At 40.1% G+C, this 25,183-nt stretch overlaps 1 protein-coding gene across 4 annotated transcripts in view; it reads left to right on the forward strand.

Annotated features, from left to right (window-relative positions):
- Positions 1-25,183, forward strand: part of ACSL4 (acyl-CoA synthetase long chain family member 4) — a 105,957-nt gene that overhangs the window by 42,691 nt on the left and 38,083 nt on the right. For 2 of the 4 annotated variants that reach the window (XM_073599369.1, XM_073599368.1), the window contains exons 2-8: positions 5,048-5,089; positions 12,745-12,984; positions 13,486-13,663; positions 17,433-17,542; positions 17,631-17,769; positions 20,470-20,620; positions 22,077-22,200. In XM_073599369.1, coding sequence (XP_073455470.1) covers positions 12,757-12,984; positions 13,486-13,663; positions 17,433-17,542; positions 17,631-17,769; positions 20,470-20,620; positions 22,077-22,200 — 930 coding nt within the window. In that variant the 5' untranslated portion in view covers positions 5,048-5,089; positions 12,745-12,756. Of the gene's footprint in view, positions 1-5,047; positions 5,090-12,442; positions 12,985-13,485; positions 13,664-17,432; positions 17,543-17,630; positions 17,770-20,469; positions 20,621-22,076; positions 22,201-25,183 lie in introns of all 4 variants that reach the window. The other 2 variants (XM_073599367.1, XM_073599371.1) reach the window with 2 other exon arrangements.

Consider the following 25,183-nt stretch of genomic DNA (forward strand, 5'->3'; position numbering starts at 1 on the left):
GAGCTCAGTTCTGATTTGGATGCCAATCTGCATCTTGGCTATACAAGTCAATTATGAAAAAAACTACATACATGTTGACTGCATTGGCAGCCAGGCTCACTGGCTACGGGACTTTTAGAATCTGTATCTTTATTTATTTCAGGTACTTATATAGCGCCGTCAATTTACGCAGCGCTTTACATATACATTGTACATTCACATCAGTCCCTACCCTCAAGGAGCTTACAATCTAAGGTCCCTAACTCACATTCATACATACTAGGGACAATTTAGACAGGATCCAATTAGCCTACCAGCATGTCTTTGGAGTGTGGGAGGAAACCGGAGTACCCGGAGGAAACCCACGCAGGCACAGGGAGAACATGCAAACTCCAAGCAGGTAGTGTCGTGGTTGGGATTCGAACCAGTGACCCTTCTTACTGCTAGGCGAGAGTGAAAAGTAGTAATAAATTCAGCGCTGACTAGTATATGGACACAACAAGATAAATGCAAGCAGGCACTAAGGTCAATTCAAAAAATACCTCAAAAGCATAAATAATATAAGAAGTGCTGCGCAAATAAAAAAGTCCTTAAATCAACATATGAAAAATGTAGTGACAGGATCAGAAGACCGGGACCACCAGTGACAATATGCACGCTGAGATCAATATCTGGATAGTGACTATTGTCCCTCCACCGGGCATGGATGGCCCCTCACCTCTGATATTCGACCTGAAACAGGTCACACCGCTTAGAAACATAGATGGATCAATCTGTATGGTTGGTGATTCCTCCTTCACTTCCCAGCACTCAGTACAGTAACGAATGGTACATATAAAATAAAGGGCAAAACATAGTGCTCTCCGTCGCTAATTTATTAAATAATAGAATGGTAAAAAAGCAAGTAGATAAAACACTCACAGAGACCGGCACTCCGATCCGAGTGCCGGCTGACAGGCTTGTGATCGTGTCTACCGAATGACCGCGGGTGACGTCGTGCGCTCCTTCCCCCGTACGCGTTACGTCCTATGGGCGGGACTTCATCGGCGTGGGGCCATCCACCGGCCATCCATGCCCGGTGGAGGGACAATAGTCACTATCCAGATATTGATCTCAGCGTGCATATTGTCACTGGTGGTCCCTGTCTTCTGATCCTGTCACTACATTTTTCATATGTTGATTTAAGGACTTTTTTATTTGCGCAGCACTTCTTATATTATTTATGCTAGGCGAGAGTGCCACCACTGTGCCGCCCATTGAAGTGTGTGTGTGTGTGTGTGTGTGTGTGTGTGTCTCTCTATCGAGTTTCTCTATTATGTTAAAGCCTTTATCTGGCTGCCATTGCCTTGAGCAAGATACACAGGTGCCCCTTGTGTCTACGCAAGCTTATCTTATTTACTTCCGTAAGCATAAGAAAAATTGCTTGTGTAGATGGAGTGTTCATGTTTCTATGTGTAGCTCTCCTGAAAGGCATTTTTAGATGCCGTATTAGTTTTATATACCATAAAATGCTATAGTAGTTTATCTTCAAACAGAAAAAAACTACCCTAACTAAATGAGGCGTATGAGTTATATTTTGGTTGATTTTTGTTTTTTCAGACATGAAATATCTTGAAAGTGTGTGAAATTGATGCTAGTAAATTTACCATTAGATTTTAACATTTAACTGAACCCTTAACCTATGTTTGACCTATTGGTAGTGGTACTCCCTGACCTATTCTTTAACATGAACCTAACATGTTACTCTGCTATTATGAAAAGCCAAAAATGTTTTATTACAGCAATTGTGAATACTTGCAAATTACCATTAACATTTTTAATGAATCAAAATCCATGATTCCCCAACATTTCATATGGCAAACCGAGAGAGAAAATTCTCCAAATTGGACCTTTTGAACTTTTTACCTGTGTTACAGACTGTCTTGTATCTGTGTATCAGACTTGAAAGCACAAAACAGTTCATTGGATTGTGCAGATAAAAACACCATTTAGTACATTTAAAGAATAAAACTGAACTTACAAAAAAATCTACTTAATCGGGGCATATTACCAGTAGGAAACCGGAAACCTTGTCACCCAAGTTATTTCTGAAGACACTCTCACTGGGAAGCCAGCATCAGGAGAGATATGAACAGGGATGTGTCATCTGGAGTGAGCGCAATAAGAAATATGGGGTAAGCATTGGATTTAGCAGTCCCCAGAGTATGGTGGGAGGGAACCAGGCTGGAACCCTTCGGAGGCATGACACTAATCTCTCTCCAGATGCTGACTTACCCCAGACTCGCATTGCACCTGTACCCCAGACTCTGGTTGGGCCCAATCCTCAAAGGTAGTCTGAGAACTATGGGAGCTTTTGTTGCAGTCCTATCATATTGTGCATGATGTTCCTCATCTGTGAACCACCAAATAGTGAAAGGATTAGGATGGCACCCCTTTTTGAGTGTATACCTTTTAAAAATACCTGCAAAATATGGCCGGTTCCTCTTGATCTCAGTTAAATTACTTGCTGCTTATTAAGGTATCTGCCCAGGTTCTTTTATCTTGAGCCAAAGAAAAATGATCATGGCAGACCTAGACAGCTTTTTTTTCTTTTTCCTTTTTTTTTTTTTTTTTTTTTTTTAATATGCATTTTCTATGTTTACGTCACCATATGATAACAACTGTCCCTTTTTCAGTGCTGTATTAAAAAACGCCATTTGCACTTTTGGAATGTTTTTAGAATTTGACTAAGGTCATAATGCCCAGGGTTAATTTCAAAGTCTGCTGCTTCAACAGAGGAAAACATAACAAGATGAAGCATAGAGAATGTTGGCTCACAGTTTAGATTTCTGTTTAGATTTCATTGAACAAGTCCTTGGTCCTTACCTAACCTTGGGGTATTCAGAGCTTTTTGGTTTCCTGCAAAATCTCTTCTGACCAGTGTCTTTTTCCAATACGCCCCTGTCAAAGTTAAACAGATCATACCAGTGCATTATTGATGCCCATAGACTTAAGATGATGTTTTTACAAAATGTGCAATGCCAAACATTGTGGAACGTTCGTATGACTGAAGGCCTTCCCCCAATCCCTTGCACTACTGAATTGTTGGTAAAATGTACAGTGCATGCATGCGTGCATGCATGCAGACATTCTAAAGACAGTAATTCTAAAGTTTATTTAAAAAAAAAAAGTTGTACTTGCTCTGTGCATTGGTTTTTCATAGAACAGCCCAGATCCTCCTCTTCTCAGGTCCCTCTCCCTGGTGCTCCTAGCCCCTCTATCCTGCCCCCACAGCAAGCGGCTTGCTATGGGGGCACCTGGGACAAGCCACTGCTCTGTGTGTCCATTTAGACACGAAGCCAAGGAGGAGAGAGAGAGAGAGTCCTGGGCAGCCAAGACTCTCATGCTGGACCGAGGTGGGCTCAGGTAAGTAATAGGGGACTGAGGGCTGCTGCACAGTTTTTTTTTTTTTTTTTTATCTTAATGCATAGACTTTAGAACCACTTTTAAGGTGTATGTCAAGTCAAAATAAATTTTTTTTACTGCTCTCCAGGGTTCTGTTTGAGCGATTTAGGCCAGCCGTAGATTCAAACCATGTATCGATCAACTTGGGTACAACCAGCCTGCCAGATTTTACATGAAATTATTGCTAGTAGCTGTTATGTATACTCCCACCCATATCTACAGCACTGAGAAAACGGGGAAAAAAGTGAAAACTAATTTAATACAACAAAACTAGACCATAAACAATGAAATGTTATCCAGTTAGGGTTTATGCAATTACACTAGACTAAATTTATCTGAAAATCTTTTTTTTTTTTTTTTCCCCCACCTATTAGAAGGTCATTATTATATGAAATGTAAGCAAATTTACTGTACATGGAAACATTGGTTTGCCATTATCTGGCACCTTTTTAGGATTTTTTTTTTTTTTACTAAATCATTACTGCTTATGTAATTGTTTTTTTCATATAAAATATCACTGACAAGTTTGGAAAGCACCGTTTTTATGTCCAAGTAGCCTAAAACTGGCCACAGACCTACAGTGATCAGATATTAAGTAACCATGTGTCCGTTGCCTCTGAACATGCTGTTTTTTTTATTTGCAATTTTAAAGTACCAGAATGCTAGCACTTAACCTCCCTCAGCCACCTTCTGCCATTGTTGGGGAAGGGGGCTTGCTTATTGCGCACATTTTACATTTGGAAGGGCAACCCTCCATTGCCTCTTATGCACATTTTACACATAGGTAGGCGGGTTGCTTATTGCCTGTCGTGTACACGTTACGTGTGAGGGGCAGCCCTGAAAATACCTCTTGTGCACATTTTACAAATGGGGCTGAGGGGATTCATTGCCTCTTGTGCACATATTCCAAATCGGAGGGTCTCCTTACAAATCGATGAAACATGATTATTACTTGGACCATTTTCTTCATTGGTGTGCTTTTACATTTTCACAAATTATTTAAAAGCTTTATATAGTTTTATTGGAATGCCTGTGTTTCTAAACCTTCCATAAACATTTTTCTGTGTTTAATGTGCCTGCACTGAGTTTTTCTTAGATATGCCTGGCTGAAATCTGCCCAGACTTGGCATGCCTACAGTCTGGCCCTCTTCATTGCAACCAAATGATTATACATTGTAATTATGGAGATCCTAAATATACACGCTAAAAATTTTTTACATTTAGGATTTGCAGGTTACTATAGCTTTGAATAAGCTCCTGGCAAATGGAGGTTGTGGCATTTCCCCTGACAAACTTGAATGTCCATTGGGAACCACATGGGCAAAAGAGAGAACGGTGTATGAGACCTTTCCCGCTGTCACACTGCTGCAATATAGAGGCCTATGCACTGCAGCCAGAGAGTTAAATATTACCTGATAGTGTTATTTACTTTTGATAGCAAGTATTTCTAAAGATAACATTGTCTGGACTGACTGACCTGACATTGTAAATACTAAATATTCATTCAATAAAGCAAATTTGTCACAAGCTATGTGTTTTAATGTATTATACTTTATATATAGATGCCTGTTATGTTTTCATACAGTTCTAATGTGTGTAGTTTTTTTTTTTCTTTAAACTACAGAATCTGTTGCAATCTGAAGATTTCGTACTGAAAGTTCAGTAGGTAAACTACTTTTCCATAATCGGTTTGAGCTATCATTTTTACAGCTTGATAATAGTACCACACGTGTGACTGTAGACATTGTGAAATGCACTGTTTCTATTTTCCGAATATCATATAGCAGCATGAGACTTTTTTTCCTCTAAATTTCCATTGGGCAGCCTTTCTCAACCATTGTTAGGAGTATCCTGGGGGTTCATCTAGTGGTTGTTTTAGGGGTTCCTTGAGAGAGAAGAGGCAAATTGATCTCCTACCTACACTGACCACCAATGTGTGGGGTTACTTCTGTGCTAACCACCAGTGTATGGGGCACTAAAATTTTCAATGTTTCTTATTATTATTAATAATAATAATAATATTATTCTACAACAAAATGGCGCCCATTCGAACACTACTACAGCATAAACGAAACTCCTTAGTTTAAAAAAAAAAAATCTATCATGTTTGCCCAGTAACTTACATGTCATGATTTATTACTGAATATAATTTTGTCATACAAACATTGGAGGGAGTAGATGCTTTTATTTCCGACGCTCTACAACCTACTGATCACACTAATGAACTGTAAGCTGTAGGTATAAATTTTTTTTTTTTGGGGGGGGGGGGGGTTCACTGAGACCTGAGGGCTGTTTCCAAGGATTCCACCATGGTAACCGGTTTGAGAAAGGCTGCTGTATTGCTTGTTTGTTTTGTCTTCTGTTTTTAAAGGATTTTGACATTGATCTATTTGCATATAAAGGCTAACAGTTGAAAACATAATGGGGGATTCACAGCACTGTTCATGAATAGCATTTTCTACTGCACATACTGTATCTTTGGAATGGTAATATTAGCGCACCATTTTTTTGATTTTGATAATGGGGGATCTTGCACTATAACAAGTTTTTCTTGCTGTGCTCTATAGAAGCGTGTTGCGAAATGGCCTTGTAATATAGGTATTTTTTTTACAAACTATTTGCAAAGTCCGGTAATCTATGGTAGCTGATCACTGATTTCTGTTACATTTTTGTGAAAGTTCTAAACTGCTGCTGGCTATGGGTCCCTGCACTTTGCACATCATTTTTCTTTGCCTTGCCTTTTGTTAGTAAAGCAAGTTGCCATTCCATACAGTGCTCTATGCAGCATAGGCATTTTATCCTTTTAAAAAACAAAACTTAAAAGGCCCTAAACTGAACAATGCACTTTGAAGGACTATCAATGCCAAAGTAAAGCCCCGTACACACAGGCCGTATGTCAGGCGGCACTGGCTGGTTCAATAGAAACCGGCCAACGTTCGGCCCGTGTGTACTGCAACCAGTCAGACAGAAGCTGGCTTCTGTTGAAGGGGCATAAACCAAAAAAGGTCTGCCAGTGGCTGAGCACGCTGACTGGAGTGTTCTGGTGGGGGGAGAGCTGCCCCCCTGTCAGAACACAGAAGATCAGTGGGGGAGATCGCTGTACTAACATTGCACTGTTAGTACAGCAGCTCCGACCTGAGCTGTCAGTTTTTTTTTCGTTCAGCCTGCTGGGTTGATCGAAAATAAACTAGCAGTGTACGAGGCTTAAAGGAAAACCCAACAAAATGAAACCTATTTCTGCCAGGATAATATGGAGCTGCAATTGCTGGCTTGTTATAGGAGATCCATATTCATCACTACATAATAACATTCATCCATATTCTTCACTACATAATTCATTAACCCCCTCCCGCCCAGCCTCGACACCCCTTTTTAGTAGGGTCTGTACGCCCAGGAGATGTGAAGGACTGGTGATAATGTGACCACTATGATTGAGAGCCGGTCCCTCTGGCTATTGATTATTAGTTGGGACCGCAGAGAGCTGTCTTTGACAGCTTGGTCTCCATGCTAGAGTCAACGCAGAAACATTGGTTACTCAGTAATGTGTGGGTGGTAAAGCCCCCACCCATTTGCTGCACCACATATGTTTATGCAGGCAACAGGTTAATAGCAAGCATGAAAGTTGAAATTCTAGATTTTACTGACTGCATTCTTGTTCCAGCGCAGGGTCTGTATGTAGCGGTGAAGTTGAGGTTTTTAATCCTAAAGCCTGCAGCTTCAATAATAAGTTGGCAACTCCACCCAAATCTAACTTATGACAGCCTTTAACATCTAGGGAGAGAAACCGCACAACTACTCCATAGTACAGTAATAAAACCATAAAAATGTAATGGCATGAAAGAATTGTCCTTACTAAAGCAACAGGCGGATGTACAGTATGTATAAGTATGGAACCAGCACAACGTGGTAATAGACTTCCAGTCTAGGTCACAGCCAAGGGATAGAGGATGGAAAATGGGCCAGCCTTTAACATCTATTTATTTGAAATCTAGAAAACAAATAATACATTCTATGGATGCTGGCAGGTTTACTTTTCAAATGATTTTTGGTCTCAAGACCTCCACTTGAATGGAGATATCACTGCTGAAGTCATCTAGAGACATTTAGTAGCAAGTAAATGATTAAAACCTCCTAATATCTGTCTTGGCATCAACCTTTTAATCCGTATTAAACCCAAATTCAAGAATGTATTATTGCAGCCTAACAATCCTTAGATGTGTTTCTTTTTTTGTTTTTTTTACCCCCCTCTGTTTTCTCCTGGTGATCTTGATGGTAACTCCTGTATTAAGGTACAACCCCTCTGGATGAAGGAGCACAGGGTGCACATTTGGACAGCAGCATTGTTAGTCCAGGGGGTGGGGAGTGTTAGATGTACTAGTACAGTGGTTCTCAACCTCAGTCCTCAAATACCCCCAACAGGCCATGTTTGCAGGATTTGCATTATCTTGCACAGGTGCTTTAAATCAGTGAATGGCTTGGTATTTTGGACAGCTATTTTATCTAAGTCTAATTCCCAAAACATGGCCTGTTGGGGGTAGTTGAGAACCACTGCACTACTAGATATACTAACAAATTGAAGCCAAACTCCAGCTCACACTGCAATTACAACAACAGTTCTTTTTCCCTTTTTTGGGAAGATTTGACATCAATTAAAGTTGATCATTGTAAGCAACCCTGTCAGTGGTAAATGGTTTGCCTCCGCCCTCTAACTGCTACATCTGCTAGAGAGTTTGTTCTTTTGAAACAGACTTACTGGTTGGATCACTAGATGAAAATAAAGGAAAGGGCCTAAAGAAAACAAATGTAGCCATCAAACCTAATAATTGTTAAGCTGTAATATAATGTTGGATTTTGGGTTTAATACTGCTTTTAATCTAAAATTTATAAATCTGTTTTGGGTGTGCTTGGCTTTTCATTCTAACTTGGTTTGAAATGGTCTTCTATTTACAAAAAATACTCAATTGTTTGCAGTTATTGTATTTAGCTGTATCCCATGTAGACAGTCATGCATTTGTAGTAATTTTGGGGCTGATTCGATGATTTGAAACCCCTCATGTAGTAGAACATTTTATATTCTGCAGATATAGGCTTAATTCAGATGTAATGCATGGTCACTACGGGTGTTGAGCTTCTTCTAATCCACTAACTATCCTTTGACTGGCCTCTGTACTAACTGGGTTGGATATGCTTATCTTCCGAACTTTCATGTGCTTTTTAAGGGTGGTGTGCTACGTTTTGTATGTGTTACTTACTAATGTTGTTGTTTTTAGGGTGGTGTGTGGTTATTTTATTTTTTTAAATATTAAATGTATTGGGATGACTAGCATAACCAGATATATATATATATATATATATATATATATATATATATATATATATATATATATATATATATATATATATATATATATATATTTGTTTTTTCTTGTTACAAAATATAATTGCTACCTACCAGGTGTGACTATCGCTTGAACAACTTTTTGCTTTTTTAAAAAACGTTGCTAAGATTGATTATATTTTATTTGGTGGTGGAGGGGAAATCTACTTTAACCAGTGTGGTGCAGACTCTGGGTTGTCCATTTTGTTCTTAAATGTAAGGCTGTATTATGTAGTTCTCCAGAAAACTTATATTCAAAAGACCTAGAAGAGGTGCATAGATGAATTTAAAAATGAACACATTGATATGTGTTTTCCCAAAGGTAAGAAAGCTGCATATGATCTAACTGACTTTGGGCTTTTTGGTCAGTCAAGTGATATACGATTCTGACTTCCATTGGTTCCGACTCAAAAAAAGTTGATCCAGTGGATTGATTATTTGGGCATATTCCATGTTTTTCATTGAGAATGCTGAAATGAATGACTGCAGTTTTCAGCTAATGAGGATCTTCTACATTGTTTGTGGATTTGATTTATAATATAAGCAAAAAATGAATTCTGAAAGTGTGGTCAATGCTCAGTGAACAGTGAAGTCCGTTTTTAGACCAGATGGCCTCACCTTGTTCCTTGCCCTTATTAGCTAAGCCTGCTTATGTATACATTTTAGAGAAAACTACAAGTGTATCACCACTCTCTGGTAAAGAGTACAGATGTGGGAGTGAATCACAAGTAAACATCTGCAAGGAAGAGAGAGGACATATTTACACACTGTGGGGAAAAACTCCATCTGCTATCCAGTGTGGGATTACTTCACATGCATGCACAGGAATGTCCTATTAACTCCCTCACTACAGGGGTTAGGCAGCTGTAAGGCAGACCTTACACTGGTTTGTTAATGTACCTGAAATATAAGGACTTCTTATAACTTCCATTGTATGCTACTACTTTAGCACTACCACATTCAGAAATCCTTGAATATGGTAGTGTATAAAATGCATGTTTAAAACTAACCTGAAATTTAACAATGTTTGATACATTTTCATAAGGTATAGATTTAAACTCCTGAGTGCAAAAACACTTTAAAGTGCTTGTAAATCCTGACATATACCCAATGAAGTCACTGGCCTCAGGCGATACAGAGATGAAACACATCCTCCTACATGAGTTTTAACAGTCTATCTGCAGCTGTTCAAAGTGCGGAATTTTAACACTTTTCTGCAAGTTCAAAAAAAGGGGGTGTAGAGCTGAAGTTAAACTCTGCAGAGCTCCATGAGGAGAGCTCTGACAGCTGATTGGAGGGAAGGGACACAACACCTCCACACAGCACATAGGAACAGAGCCGAGGCTTTTAATCAGCTGGAGATCCTTCCCATATCACCTTTTTACTCTTGTTGCTAGAAATCTGTCTGAAGTGATTCATGCTGAGATCAGAGAAACGAAGCAGCAAATAGAAATGACACTTAGTGCTCTTAATTGAAACAAGTACACACTATAGAGGAATAGGTTTTCTTCATATTTCATGTCTGAGGTTTACAACCACTTTAGCCTGCGTTCATACTCTTGCGATGCAGGAACCAGCGTGTTTCCATTGCAAGTTCCCGCATCGTATCTCTCCCGCAGGCAGTTCACACTGCACTCTACGAACTGCTGTAGATGTCAATACAAAGTTAATGACACCCCCAGATCAGTTCAGAGATCGCAGTGTGATCTGTGGATTCAGACAGGAATCAGATCACATGAGTGTGAACACCCATGCGATCCGATTCCAGTGCGGAGAAATAAAAGTCCCTGCACCTTTTTTGTGCGAATCCGCAAAACTGTATGGCTGAACTCACATTGCACAAACATCGCATGTGATCGGCACAGCAATGCGGGTGTGAATCACATGTGATGTCTGTGTTCGCATATGTTTTTACCCAGGCTTAAAGTGGATGTAAGCACCATTCATGAAATTAGAGCTGGGCACATATATGTGCAGTGTTTTCTTATCTCTCTTCAAAGTCCCATGGCTTTCTCCTGCTCCGTTCTTCTTCTGTTATCAGCATGATAACTTCTGACAAGATCTCCAACAACTGTGATAAAACCAGCTTGAATTTTGTGTCGGGGTGGATGCTAAAAAAATAGATTAGCAGAGAGCTTGTCTATTCACAGCACAGCCCTGCAAGTCTCTACATATGTGGAGTGGGGGTGTGTGCCTTTCCTCCAATCAGCTGTCTCACGGTGTATGGCAAGAATCCACACCCACAGGTGAATCAAGAAGAGAAAATTCTAACAGGATGTGCACTTTCTAAACCGTATATAAAGCTGAAGATGGCAGATATGCATGTAAAACTTATGTAGGGAGATTTGTTTCATTCCTGTGAAATCATCTGTGGCTGTTCAGTTCACTGGGTATATGTGAGGGTTTACAACCACTTTAAGGCATTTTTGTCAGGGTTATCTGCAGAGGAAGTTGTTTTTAAGCAGGCCATAGAATACTTGTGTGTTTTTGTGGGTTTTTTTGTTTTGTTTTTGTTTTTTTTTTTTATTCCATTCAACGAGCGAGTAGAACAAAAAATATGATTCCCCCATCCACCCATTCAACGTGTATGGGGGAATCTTCTCCACTGTGTCATTGTATCTTAACAGTGGGGAGACTTCCCGATAGGCTGGTTGTACAGGAGTAAATCTGTAGATCAATTCTATACAACCAGCCTGCCCATATAAGGTTTGAGATTTGGCCAGTTCCTTGCTGAACCTGCTGAATTTGGATCCATGTATGGATCGGCTTTCGATCTGATGGACAGATAATTGACCAGTAATTAGAGCATGACTTTTAAAACTTGATAGATATAGATGTATATGTATGTATATCTCATTACACGCAAGTGCTCAGTACATTCTGACTGCTTTACAATTGTCCCAAAGTAGTCTGAAATTTAATTTTGCCTTTCACATTTGATTTTGTAGTGAATGGACTTTCCTGAACAAAAACCACATTCACTGTTAGAATTTCTATCTTTCGAGACAAATTTTTCATCCTGCTACTTTGCATTTGCTAATCAATACGGTTGAAAATGAAAGCCAGTTTGAACCCACTAACAATTAGAAAATCTTTTTTTGTTCTTAAAACAAAAAAAGTTCTAATGAAATTCTACTAGTGTACCCAGCTTTAGGTCTACGTAGTTATAAAATATCTAGATTAGAGGCAAAGATTCTCTAGCCACCATGACCAAATCGAGACATAACTAATTTGTACATGAGTAACTTTAGGCACCACATTGGTTAAACTTTTTTTTTAATTTCTGCATTTGTTGGAATTTAGAATAAATATTTGGCAAATTTTTTGTCAATATTTGTCCCCTCTCTGAATGTGTGGTTACGTCCTTCTTCTTTTTTTTTTTTTTTTTTTTTTGTTACCTCCTCCGCCATTTTCAGGAGCTTATAAAGAAACAAATGGGAAGTGGGACAGCACCATCAAGTGTAAATATGGGCAAAGTGATGCTGCAGAGAGACAGCTGCTGCTAGTTTTAATGGAGCACATCCTGGTTATGTTGGCATCCCTCACCTCTTCTGTTATGTGTTTTTAATGGGCACTGAGGTCTCACTTGCCGGTGTACTAACGTCTTCCCTCTTCTTTTCTGCTTTCTGGCTGGCTGCACAGAGTCTCGCAATCCTTGGCTTCCAAAGGTTAACAGTAGTCTTGCTGTTCATGCTCAGCAATACGTAATGCTTTTGTTCTTGTACTGCTGCCTTGGGTAACAACTGCTGCCTCTGCTTTACACGGTTGCCTTAAGAGCCCAAAGAATATTCATTTTGAGACAAGCACAGCACCTGTACTTTAATACCCTCACCATGAAGCTTAAAGCAGAAGTGTACACCTTTGTCTTGCTGCCTGTCTACCTGTTAATGTTTGTGTACAGCACTCTTACATTTCTACCGTGGTATCTTTTCACCAACGCAAAGAAGAGGAAGGCTATGGCAAAAAGATTAAAAGCTAAACCTGTCTCAGATGTATCCGGAAGTCCTTATCGGGCTGTCAGCCATTTCGATTCACTGGCCACCATAGACATTCCTGGAGCAGACACTCTAGACAAACTCTTTCAACATGCTGTGGGCAAGTTTGGCACGAAAGACTGTCTGGGCACAAGAGAGCTGCTTTGTGAAGAAAACGAGAAGCAACCAAATGGCAAAGTCTTCAAGAAGGTAGTTCTTCCTTCCCTTTTTTTTTTTTTTTTTTTTTCTTCCTCTTAAATTTCTTAATTATGTGGTGGAACCCAAAAATCAACAGCACTAACTGCAACCTAAGAAAGTACTCTGGTATCCGTCTCTTGAAATTACAAGTGACAATTTACTTTATGTACAATTTATACATCTGGCACTTGCTTCTAAACCAGATTAGTAAGTGACTGACTTGTGCCACCTGTATGGGTATTCATTGCCTGCCAAAAGTTCTCTCCATCGACCAGGGCTTTTTTAGTGTTCTGTAAGGTCATGCTTTTGTATTGGGTTTAGGCTTACACAATCGTACCATAACATTTTCATTTTGCCCAGTACCACTTTGTCACAATGCTGTAATGATTTTTGTATTTAGAGCTGAAAGGTGATGGAATACACATATATTGGTGCCTTTTTAATATGATACATTTTATGAGAAGCTGTACAATTTCTAATTGTAATTTCTAATTTCTTAATGTTCTCTTACAGCTAATTTTGGGGGAGTATAAATGGTTAAGTTATGAAGAAGTGAATACCCGAGTCAACCATTTTGGAAGTGGGTTGGCTGCACTGGACCTAAAGCCACGGAGCACGGTTGCCATTTTCTGTGAAACTAAAGCCGAATGGATGATTACAGCTCAAGCATGCTTTAGATACAATTTCCCATGTAAGTAGTACACTGCACATGATTTATGCAACAAAAACAAAGGTTGTATACAAGCAATTCTCTGTTAAAGGAAAGGACACTATACAGAGTTCAGTAACACAGTTTGTTAGCAGAAATTCTTGATGGTGGAGGATAATATACCAGTGGATGCAGCTTACTGTAGACATAAGAGTTTAGAGACACTATTTCCTGATTTAGTTAGTTACATGGATGCCTGAATATTCTGCATATAAGCCCAAGGAGATTTGATCAATATAAATTCAAAGCTGAACCCCGGCCTTACATTTTACTCTTGCACAGTTGTATAGGCTCCTTTTTCTAGTACTAAAATAGCTTTCTCTGGTTTCACTGCACACTGAGCCTCTCAGTGTGCTTTAGAAGTCGCTGCAAGTCTGATAGAACCTGCTACTTTTCCTGGCAGGAAGACCTCAAGCAACTAGCCCATTCCTCCCCTGGTTGAATGTCCTTAACCCCACATCTTTTGATCATTTTGACTTCAGTTCTTTCTGGTTCAATCATCGTTCATTTATAACAAAATAACAAGGAGAAGCACCTAATCAGCCCATGCAGGAGCTAGAACTGGTAACATGAGTACAGTCCAGCTTACATGGTGCTAAAGAAAAAGGAGGAATAACATCCATAATCTTAATAGACGTGACTACAAGATGCGGGAGGTCCAGTGAAGATCCCCTTAGCTGATAGTGCAAACCTGGGCATACTAAATTCCAGACAAGCTATGTTGCGGGCATTACCTAAGTCAGTTTGACTAGAAACATCACTGGGTCTATAAGGTATATAATGCAGATGAAAAGGCTTTATTTACATGTCTTTAGCACACTGGGGGGGGGGGGGGGGGTGCGCAAAATAAAAGCAGGATTAACCTCAGCTTTAAAGGTTTGTCAAAGTGCTGTCAAAGGCCCCGATACTGGCCCCATGGCCACAGATCTCTGTAGACAAAGGTTCCTTCTGCCTTTGTATGAAAGTAGTGTGTTTATTGATGTGTAGTGAAGTACTATTTCAGTCTCTTAGTTAATAGGAAAAAAGCAGTACAAATCACATCACAATCTCAGTTCTGTTAAGGAATCTACTGAATCTAATGAAGCCTTGAGTTGCAGACAAAGCACAGCCTACCTCCTTGGTACTTCAGTGTCTAACACTCTAGTCTGGATTTGGGAGCACCTCTGCAGGCTCCCTTCACATCAAAAGGAAATAGCTTTATTGATTAGTTGCACAGGAAGTCTGATCTTTTAACTGCCCGAGTGAGACATTTTTGGCAATTCGGGTGCAGTGGATTACAGAGAACTTACACTGAAGACAACCTGAATAAATGTCCTGGTTTTAGCACATTTGCAGTGTTAACCTCGATAGCATTACTAGCTCTGATTGCTTTCTCCTATTGCCTGGAATTGCGCTTAAATTATTTTGTGGAGAGTGTAATGAAGCTAGTTCTTGAAATGTCCATCTGCTGCAAAGCAGGCTTTCCACAGTGTCGCCTGGCAACAAAAGGCTTACTGACCCTCCTGACCCTTCTGATTTTTAGAGAATGTCCTCTGATAGCAGGATGCATTGAACAATACTGAATAATTTGCTAAAGAATCTGTATTCATTGCTAGTGGTTTAGCTGACTTCTTGTATTTGCTTTCAGAGGAACTGTCATTTCCACAAAGTTCCTCATTCTTTTGAAGTGAAGATATTGGTTTAGACAAAAGCAAATGTTTTGTCTTAATTATTTTCCCTTTATTAAGCTGGGCTTTATTAAATTTTGCAAGTAGCAGATAAGACCTTTGTTCCAAGTGTACCCATTCTATAGTTGTGAATCAAAAAAGCACACCACAGGGCACAATCTAAGTGCAGTAAAATAGAACCTTTGTTGGTAAAAAGACTAAAAAAGCACTCGCATATAGTAGAAATACGAAGTGCCAGAGGTTTGGCAAAAAAGGCATTAACGCCTCAAAATGCGTTGCCATGCCAACCTCACTCCCACTGGCATCTGACATCACAGGGTCTGTTCCCATGCAGTCAGGCCAACTCTCTGTTGCTTGTTTGTATCTCTGAGCTGGAGGATACACCCAACCTTTGGATTGGACTGCTGCACCCTCTGGCGCACACCTGACTGCCGCTTTGCAGTTCTACTACATATGAGTGTTTTCGTTTTCTTTTGTCTTTTTTACCAATAAAGGGTATATTATACTGCACTTCGTATCCTTTTGTGTTACTACAGATGTTCCTTCTATCTGCTGAGGAGTTGCACAGAGTCAGTTTGAAGCCAGCTGTTTTAACCCCTGCTATATCTGATGTGGATGTGTTGATTTGTTCAGCTGGGACTTTATGTATTTAAGAACCCTTTTTTACTTTTTGTGCTATAACGGACTGTTTATGGTTGTGAATCAGACTAATTAATGGTAAAACCAGAAGTCCTTAAAAGATGGTCATAGTTTATTTAAAACTGACCATAAATTGATCAAAATTCATCTAGTTCAGCAGGGACTGGCCCTATTTCAATCCATCATTGGCTGTGCCCATTCAAGAAGAGTCGACCTAGTGATCAACTCCTCTTGAACTGTTAGCAAATTTGTGTTCGATCGGCTACAGCACTGATTGGTGTATTCTGACAGAGAAGCCCTGCTGTCAAAATACAATAGCTCAGTGAGGAGGATTCCTTCATCCACCTTGAATGTGTAGATGAGGAATCCATTTGTTCTTTTTTGATCTGCCAGCTAGCTCACTGCAGACATTTAACAAAAAGATTGCTGCTTGCAACGTCGCACACCACAATTGCTTGTGTGAAATGACTATAGCACAGCAAATATGTTTAAATATAAGAATCTTAAAAAAGATGTGATGGATTTTTCATGCGATACATTGCCTGTGGCTAAAGCCTCTAGCAATAATAGCTGTTCTACTGGCTGGGTCAGCTCGTCCCAAACTCCCCAACCCTTCCCTCTTCCCCTTTCCCCCCTGGGGAATGGGGACGGGGAAAATCAGTCCTATTTTCTTTCCTACAATCTGTGGTTTCAGGCATGAAAATTCATGTAGTTTATGACTGGCTTAAAGCTAGCTATACACTAGTAAAATTTATTTGGAAATGGTATTTGTTGTAAGAATGTTTGTTCCATTTTCTGATCATTAATAATGGGATTTTTCTCAAACAAGTCTCCCACAGTAAGGCCTCTTTCACACGGATGATCCGTATGTCCGTTTTTCATCCATCCGTTTTCGGATGAAAAACGGACATACAGTCATCCCTATGGAGCGTCGGATGTCAGCGGTGACATGTCCGCTGACATCCGACCCGCTCCGATCCGAAAAGTGTAACGGAGGAAAAACCTACTTTTCCATCCGTTTTCGGATCGGATCGGATGACGACGGACACTACGGACCGTCATCATCCGATCCCCCCATAGGGGAGAGCGGCGCTCTGACAGGTCCGTCGCTGCACAGTGTGCAGCGATGCACCTGTCATCTTCCTGCTCAGCGGGGATCGGCGGAGCTATCCCCGCTGAGCAAGCGGATGTTCACGGGGCGGATCATGACTGATCTGCCCCGTGTGAAAGAGGCCTAAATGTTTTTGTTCGGGAAATGACATTAATTCTAAAATCAAACGTTAAATGTAAATAAAACTTTGAAGTACTTTTCAAACTGCATTTGTCCAGTCATCGTTTAGCCTTTTTACACTCTTCTCAGGTGTGCACGTAGGCTAAATTTTGGTTTTGGTTTGGTAGATTGCAAAAAAATGTTCAATCTGACCTTGTTTACGTTTCCATTTTAGTGGTTACATTGTATGCTACACTTGGTGAAGATGCAGTGACGTTTGGCCTCAATGAATCGGGAGCCACACATCTCATTACTAGTGCTGAGCTGCTGGAGACAAAGCTCAAGGTGTGTATTAATGTACTGTATGATGTTATGTTTGTGCCCTAATCACCTTGCCATTCTCACCAATTTTTTTTTTCTGTTCTGTTGCCAGTGTGTGCTCTCACAAATCAGCAACATTCAACACATAATCTATGTGGGCAAGAAAACCATAGAACTATCAGAATATCCAACAGGCCTGCAGATCCATAATATGGAGGCAGTAGAAGACCTGGGTGCCAAACCTGAGAATTGTGAGTTTGTTTATATTTGGTAGTTTACAGCAGCAGAATGCAGCCCACTAGCTTAAATATGTACTTTTCTACAGTGATTCACAGCCTTTCCAGCAAATACATCTGCTTAGTTTGTATGCATGCATGCCATTGCCCCATTCATTCCTGTGGTTAAGTTCTATTCTTTTGGACCGCTAGAAGATGAGTACAGCTTAGCTGTTGTAATAAGGTTGTGGCAAGCATGCACACTAAAAGGAAGAGGCAGCTGGCCAACGGATGGTCGTCTCAGCTATTTGACCTCAGTAGAGGCACGAGACAGGGCTGCCCCTTGTCCCCACTGTTGTATGCCCTGGCGGCGGAACCCCTGGCGATGTCCATCCGAGCAAATCCAGAGATCAGAGGACTTAAAATGGGCTCTCTGACAGAAAAAATTAGCATGTATGCAGATGACACGCTGTTATACCTGGCAGACTCGGGCCCATCATTGTGCAATGCACTCCACACGATAGAACAATTTGGAATATTTTCAGGGCTGAAAATTAACTGGGATAAATCCCAAATCCTACCAATTGATAGTTTCCCATCCCCAGAATCCCAAACCAGGCTCCCACTTCAGAGAGTAGATGTCATTAAATATCTAGGGATCCATATTACCAGATCCCCTGCAGACTATATATCCCTAAATATAGATCCTCTCATTTCCGTAGTTAAAAATAAAATACGGATCTGGTCTAAATTACCACTAGGAGTATGGGGTCATATAAATTTAATCAAAATGATCCTACTGCCCAAAATACTTTATGTCCTATGGCACACTCCCGTTTACTTACCTTTGAAACACTTTAAATCGCTAGAGTCTCTCCTAAAGTCATTCGTGTGGGGTAATAACAGGCATAAATTGGCGTGGCAAGTTCTCAAAAATCCAACTGATCTAGGTGGCACTGCTCTACCCGATTTTAATCTATACTACATCGCTGCACAGCTGTCTCAGCTTTTTCATTTAGACAAAACTGACAGGGAGAGATTTCTCATGCTCCTATGTCCGAAGTGGGCGCAGTACACCAAAGACTCGATATACGCAATAGCAGCGGACTCGGGCGGGATAGAACTAGGCGAAAGAAGGCACACCATGCTATACCACTATAGGAAAATATGGAACTTAGCAGTTTCTAGGCTCGACATACCACAGTTTAATGACTACACGCCGCTGTGGCATAATAGAAATCTTCAGGAGTTTACCAAAATACATGACACATTCATATGGTCCATACAGGGAGTATTTTACCTACACCACATATTAAAAGATGGTCAGCTAAAAACCTTCGACCTACTCAAAGAAGAATTCACAATCCAGGATCAGATGTTTTTCAGATTCTTACAAATCCGTCATGCGCTACAATCACAATTCCCCGGCCCCTGCCCAGGCCCTGCATCTAATGTTCTTATAGCCATAATTAAGGGCACAGACTCTCAAAAATTGATTTCAGCATTCTATAACTTACTATTAACCCCTGTAGCTACTAAAATAGCATATGACTTTAAGCCAAGATGGGAGAGAGAGGTGGGACAGATGGAGGACGAGGAGTGGGGAAAAGTACTGGAGGCCTGCAAAACTGTGTCTCCTAAACTCTCAGATTGACACAGCTCTATATTCTTCACAGGACATATCTAACACCCCTCAGAGTGGCAAGATATAAGTCCACACAAACCATCACATGTCAGATGTGTAAAGAAGAAACAGGCACTTTCTTTCATCTATTATGGACATGCCCTAAGATAAAAGGCTTCTGGGAACAAATTGTGGCTTTTTTACACGACATAATGGGTTCGCCTCTAGCTTTAGACCCTAAACAGTGTCTCCTGGGTATAGCTCCAGACACAACTGACAAATACACCAAAATTTTTTTACACGAAACACTCTTTGCTGCAAGAAAGACTATAGCTAGAAAATGGATGAGGCAGGAACCTCCTAAAATAGTGGAATGGAAGGTGGAGATAAACAATACATTACCATATAAGAAATGCATATATATTAACAGAAGTTGCCCTGTCAAATACAACAAGATCTGGGACAGATGGCTTCAAGAATCTTCTACCTGTGTCTAATGTAACCATAGGATTACAGAGTGATTTAATAGATATAAATATGGATGGGTGACCCATTCAAACCAAATATGTATACCTTGAACAATATTTTACGCCAGACATGTTTGTACTTAATGTCATCTTTATTCAGGTTATGACAATTGTTATATTGTTACTATGACAACATACTAACGTAACCATTTTATGTATGCACCAATTATCATTTAATAAAACCTTGTCTGATTAAAAAAAAAAAAAAAAGGAAGAGGCAGCGGTAAAATTTGCACTGGAACAGGCTGGGCCATACTGCACAGAGCGGTCAAACCATTTGAGGGGGGTGCTTTCTGTAGCATAAACTGTGTATATAGTTTGGGCCTTGACCATTTGCCAAAAGTTGTTTCATGTTCCAAATGATAAACATAATATATCTTAGAAGCATGTGCATTTCTTTAAGTCTCAAAGATGATAGCCTTACCAATTATTGTGATCACCTCTAGAATTAAAAAGCACATATGTAGTAAAAACATCTAAATAGTAGATTGCACTATTAAGACCCTAAGCATTCTTCCACCAATTTAATATACAGTAATAGCATATAGTCTTCCTAGCAGTTGATTGACATTTTCTGATCCACAGTGAACAACCCTCCAAGCAGACCTCTTCCTACAGACCTTGCTGTTGTCATGTATACAAGTGGCTCTACTGGCAAACCCAAAGGAGTAATGATGATCCACAGCAATCTAATAGCTGGCATGGCTGGGCAGTGTGAACGGATACCTGGCCTTGGGTAAATAACCACCTCTGACAGTGCAGTTTGTTTTAATCCTTAGACCTTGTGTGTGTGTGTGTGTGTGTGTGTGTGTGTGTGTGTGTGTGTGTTTGTTTTTTTTCTTTCCTTCTTTTCTTTTGCATTAGAGCATCGTGCACAGTAGAGCTGCACAATTAATCGTTAAAAAATCGTGATCTCGATTCACCTCCCCTGACGATCTCTCCTGCTGAGTTTGACCATTCTTTCATATAAACAAGTGGAGAGATTATCTGCTCACTCAGCTGTCAAAAGAAAACATCCAGGCATTCTGCCAAGTTTAGAACTTGAAACATTGTATCTAACTTCCTTCTTAGATCAAAGGGATAGAACTTCTCTGTGTAAACAAATAACCTGGGCAATCTGCCAAGCTTTAAACAACGTGTAAATGCAGGAAGTTTAACCACTTAAAGTCTAAATCTTTTTCTGACACTTCTTTCTTAAGTTAAAATCAATATTTTTTGCTAAAAAAAATTACTTGGAACCCCCAAACATTAGAGAGAAAATATATATATATATATATATATATATATATATATATATATATATATATATATATATATTATAATATTTTATAATATGGAATAAAATGGCAATTGCTGCAATATTTTATGTCGCACTGTATTTGCCCAGCAGTCTTTCAAATGCAATTTTTTGGGAAAAAATACACTTCAATAAATAAAAAAAAAAGAAACAGTAAAGTTAGCGCAATTTTTTTTGTTTTAATGTGAAAGATGATGTTACGCCGCGAGAATCGTGAGAGAATCGTGATCTATCCTCTAAGCAAAAAAATCGTGATTCTCATTTTAGCCAGAATCGTGCAGCTCTAGTGCACAGCAAAGCTTTCAGCAAGCTTCAGGCAGCTTTCTTAAAGCCTTTAAATAACCCTGTTTAGATTAAACATGGATAATTAGAGTGCTGGTTATCACTTTAAGCAAGCTGCTAGTAGGCTTTCAACAAGTTTCAAGTAGAGCTTAGACTTATTGCCTGCTCATTCTATTACCAAATGTTTGCTTTCTGTTTAGGCTTTCTCCATAATACTGTAATTTTGGGACATGTGCAGTGTGCTTAAAGTGGATGTAAACCCTCACATCTACCCAGTGAATTGAATCGCTTCAGATGATAGAGATGAAACCCGTCTCCCTACATAAGTTTTACATGTATATCTGCTGTCTTCACCTTTTTTATATACTGTGTTTTTTTGTTTTTTTTTTTATGCGATTCCAATGCAAGTTCAGCCATAGAAACTGTATGGCTGAACTCGCATTGCACAGACATCACATGTGATCAGCACAGCAGTGCAGGTGCGAATCACATGCGATGTCTGTGTTCGCTACAGTGTGAACCCAGGCTAAAAGGAGAAAAAATAGATCTTCATAACAAACACTCATGGTGTGTGTGTTGTGTTTTATTTATTTATTTTTTTTATATTCCTTAGGCCAAAAGACACCTACATCGGATACTTACCCTTAGCACATGTTCTGGAGATGACTGCAGAGATATCCTGCGTAACTTATGGATGCAGGATTGGCTATTCCTCTCCACTAACGCTGTCAGACCAGGTAAGAATGCACTGCTACTAAGGTATCTGTTCTGGTTAATAACAGAAATGACACACAGGACCAATAACCATAAAATGAATATACACTTTCTGAAAGTGTTAGTAATATTCAGGTTTATAAAATGTGGAAGAACTCCTTCCTGTATGAGATATTTAAACGTTATGTAATGCTATGCAGCCTTTCCTATTAGCTACTTCAAATTAAAGGTGGATGAAAGGGGAAAATGATCATTTATTCTTATGGAAATACTAGATGTGCTGAAAATTTTTTTACCATTTAGCAGTAAGGCTTTTGTGAAACTTTGATTTGTCAGTGCTAACTGCAAATCTGCAATGGTTGCTCTTTTATGTCTGGCTGTTCAGGTTCATGTTTAATTTCTTGTCTTGAGTTGTGGATCTTCTAGCTATGTGTAATTGTTATACAGTCCGGTCCATAAATATTGGCACATCGACACAATTCTAATCTTTTTTTTTTTTTTTTTTTGGCTCTATACACCACCACAATGGATTTGAAACGAACAAGATGTGCTTTAACTGATGACTTTCAGCATTAATTTGAGGGTATTTACATCCAAATCAGGTGAACGGTGTAGGAATTACAACAGTTTGTATATGTGCCTCCCACTTTTTAAGGGACCAAAAGTAATGGGACAATTGGCTGCTCAGCTGTTCCATGGCCAGGTGTGTGTTATTCCCTCATTATCCCATTTACAAGGAGCAGATTAAAGGTCCAGAGTTCATTTCAAGTGTGCTATTTGCATTTGGAGTCTGTTGCTGTCAACTCTCAATATGAGATCCAAAGAGCTGTCACTATCAGTGAAGCAAGCCATCATTAGGCTGAAAAACAAAACAAACCCACCAGAGAGATAGCAAAAACATTAGGTGTGGCCAAATCAAATGTTTGGAAAATCCTTAAAAAAAGAACGCACTGGTGAGCTCAGCAACACCAAAAGACCAGGAAGACCACGGAAAACAACTGTGGTGGATGACCGAAGAATTCTTTCCCTGGTGAAGAAAAAACCCTTCACAACAGTTGGCCAGATCAAGAACACTGTCCAGGAGGTAGGTGTATGTGTGTCAAACTCAACAATCAAGAGAAGACTTCACCAGAGTGAATACAGAGGGTTCACCACAAGATGTAAACCACTGGTGAGCCTCAAAAACAGGAAGGCCAGATTAGAGTTTGCCAAACAACATCTAAAAAAGCCTTCACAGTTCTGGAACAACATCTTATGGACAGATGAGACCAAGATCAACTTGTACCAGAGTGATGAGAAGAGAAGAGTATGGAGAAGGAAAGGAACTCCTCATGATCCAAAGCATACCACCTCATCAGTGAAGCATGGTGGTGGTAGTGTCATGGCGTGGGCATGTATGGCTGCCAATGGAACTGGTTCTCTTGTATTTATTAATGATGTGACTGCTGACAAAAGCAGCAGGATGAATTCTGAAGTGTTTCGGGCAATATTATCTGCAAAATTATATTCAGCAAAATGCTTCAGAACTCATTGGACGGCGCTTCACAGTGCAGATGGACAATGACCCAAAGCATACTGCGAAAGCAACCAAAGAGTTTTTTAAGGGAAAGAAGTGGAATGTTATGCAATGGCCAAGTCAATCACCTCACCTGAATCCGATTGAGCATGCATTTCACTTGCTGAAGACAAAACTAAAGGGAAAATACCCCATGAACAAGCAGGAACTGCAGACAGTTGCAGTAGAGTCCTGGCAGAGCATCACCAGGGATGAAACCCAGCGTCTGGTGATGTCTATGCGTTCCAGACTTCAGGCTGTAATTGACTGCAAAGGATTTGCAACCAAGTATTTAAAAAGTGAAAGTTTGATGGATGATTGTTAATCTGTCCCATTTACTTACCTTAAAAAGTGGGAGGCACATATACAAACTGTTGTAATTCCTACACAGTTCACCTGATTTGGATGTAAATACCCTCAAATTAAAGCTGAAAGTCCACAGTTAAAGCACATCTTGTTTGTTTTATGTCAAAGCCATTGTGGTGGTGCATAGAGCCAAAAAGATTAGAATTGTGTTGATGTCCCAATATTTATGGACCTGACTATATATACTTGGATTGTGAGTCTAGTTCAAAATGTACTTGTTCTTAGACACATGAAAGGATGAGTTCATCAAAATGTGATATTTTACTACCTAGTGGAGCCTAGCCCCTGGCCTTTTTGTAGGTCTTTGATAGTACAATGACCACCTCTTCTTCTTCTTCTTTTTTGTAATTTTGAGTTTGTTCCTGTCCATCTGGGGGTTTTGGCTGCTCTTCCCTTCTATTCCTGCTCTGACACTACCAATTGTATTCTCCATGATCTAAAATAAAAATCCAAAAGGAAGGTTTAATATATTAAAGTGGAAGTAAACCCTCCTATCGTGTTTAGTCAAGGAAGCTGCCATCTTGGCCTCGCAACTGCCATGATGCTGCACATGTGATCAGTTATAACACCAGCCATTGGATGGTTTGACAGGTTGAGAGCACAACCAATGGGAGTGTTACATTTCTGTGTCAGAAAGGTAACTGTTTTTTGAAACTGGTAAATGGATGGGTTTACTTCCGCTTTAACCGGTTTCCGACAGGTGCACGCCGGCAGAATGGCACGGCTGGGCAAATAAGCGTACCCGTACGTCCCTTTGAATTTACTGCCGTGCCATTGCGTGCGCGCCAGCCGGGAGCTCCGTGAGTCGGGTCACGGGTCCCGCGGACTCTATCACCGCGGGGATACCTGCGATCGCCTCACGGAGAGGACGAACGGGGAGATGATAATGTAAACAAGCATCTCCCTGTTCTGCCTAGTGACAGTGTCATTGATCTCTGCTCCCTGTGATCAGGAGCAGAGATTAGTGACGTGTCACATGTAGCCACGCCCCCCCACAGTTGGTAACACTCCCCAGGACATACTTAACCCCTCCCTAGCCCCCTAGTGGTTAACCCCTTCACTGCCAGTGTCCTTTACACAGGAAT

The sequence above is a fragment of the Aquarana catesbeiana genome, linkage group LG09 (assembly GCF_042186555.1).
Source record: "Aquarana catesbeiana isolate 2022-GZ linkage group LG09, ASM4218655v1, whole genome shotgun sequence".
Taxonomy (NCBI): domain Eukaryota; kingdom Metazoa; phylum Chordata; class Amphibia; order Anura; family Ranidae; genus Aquarana; species Aquarana catesbeiana.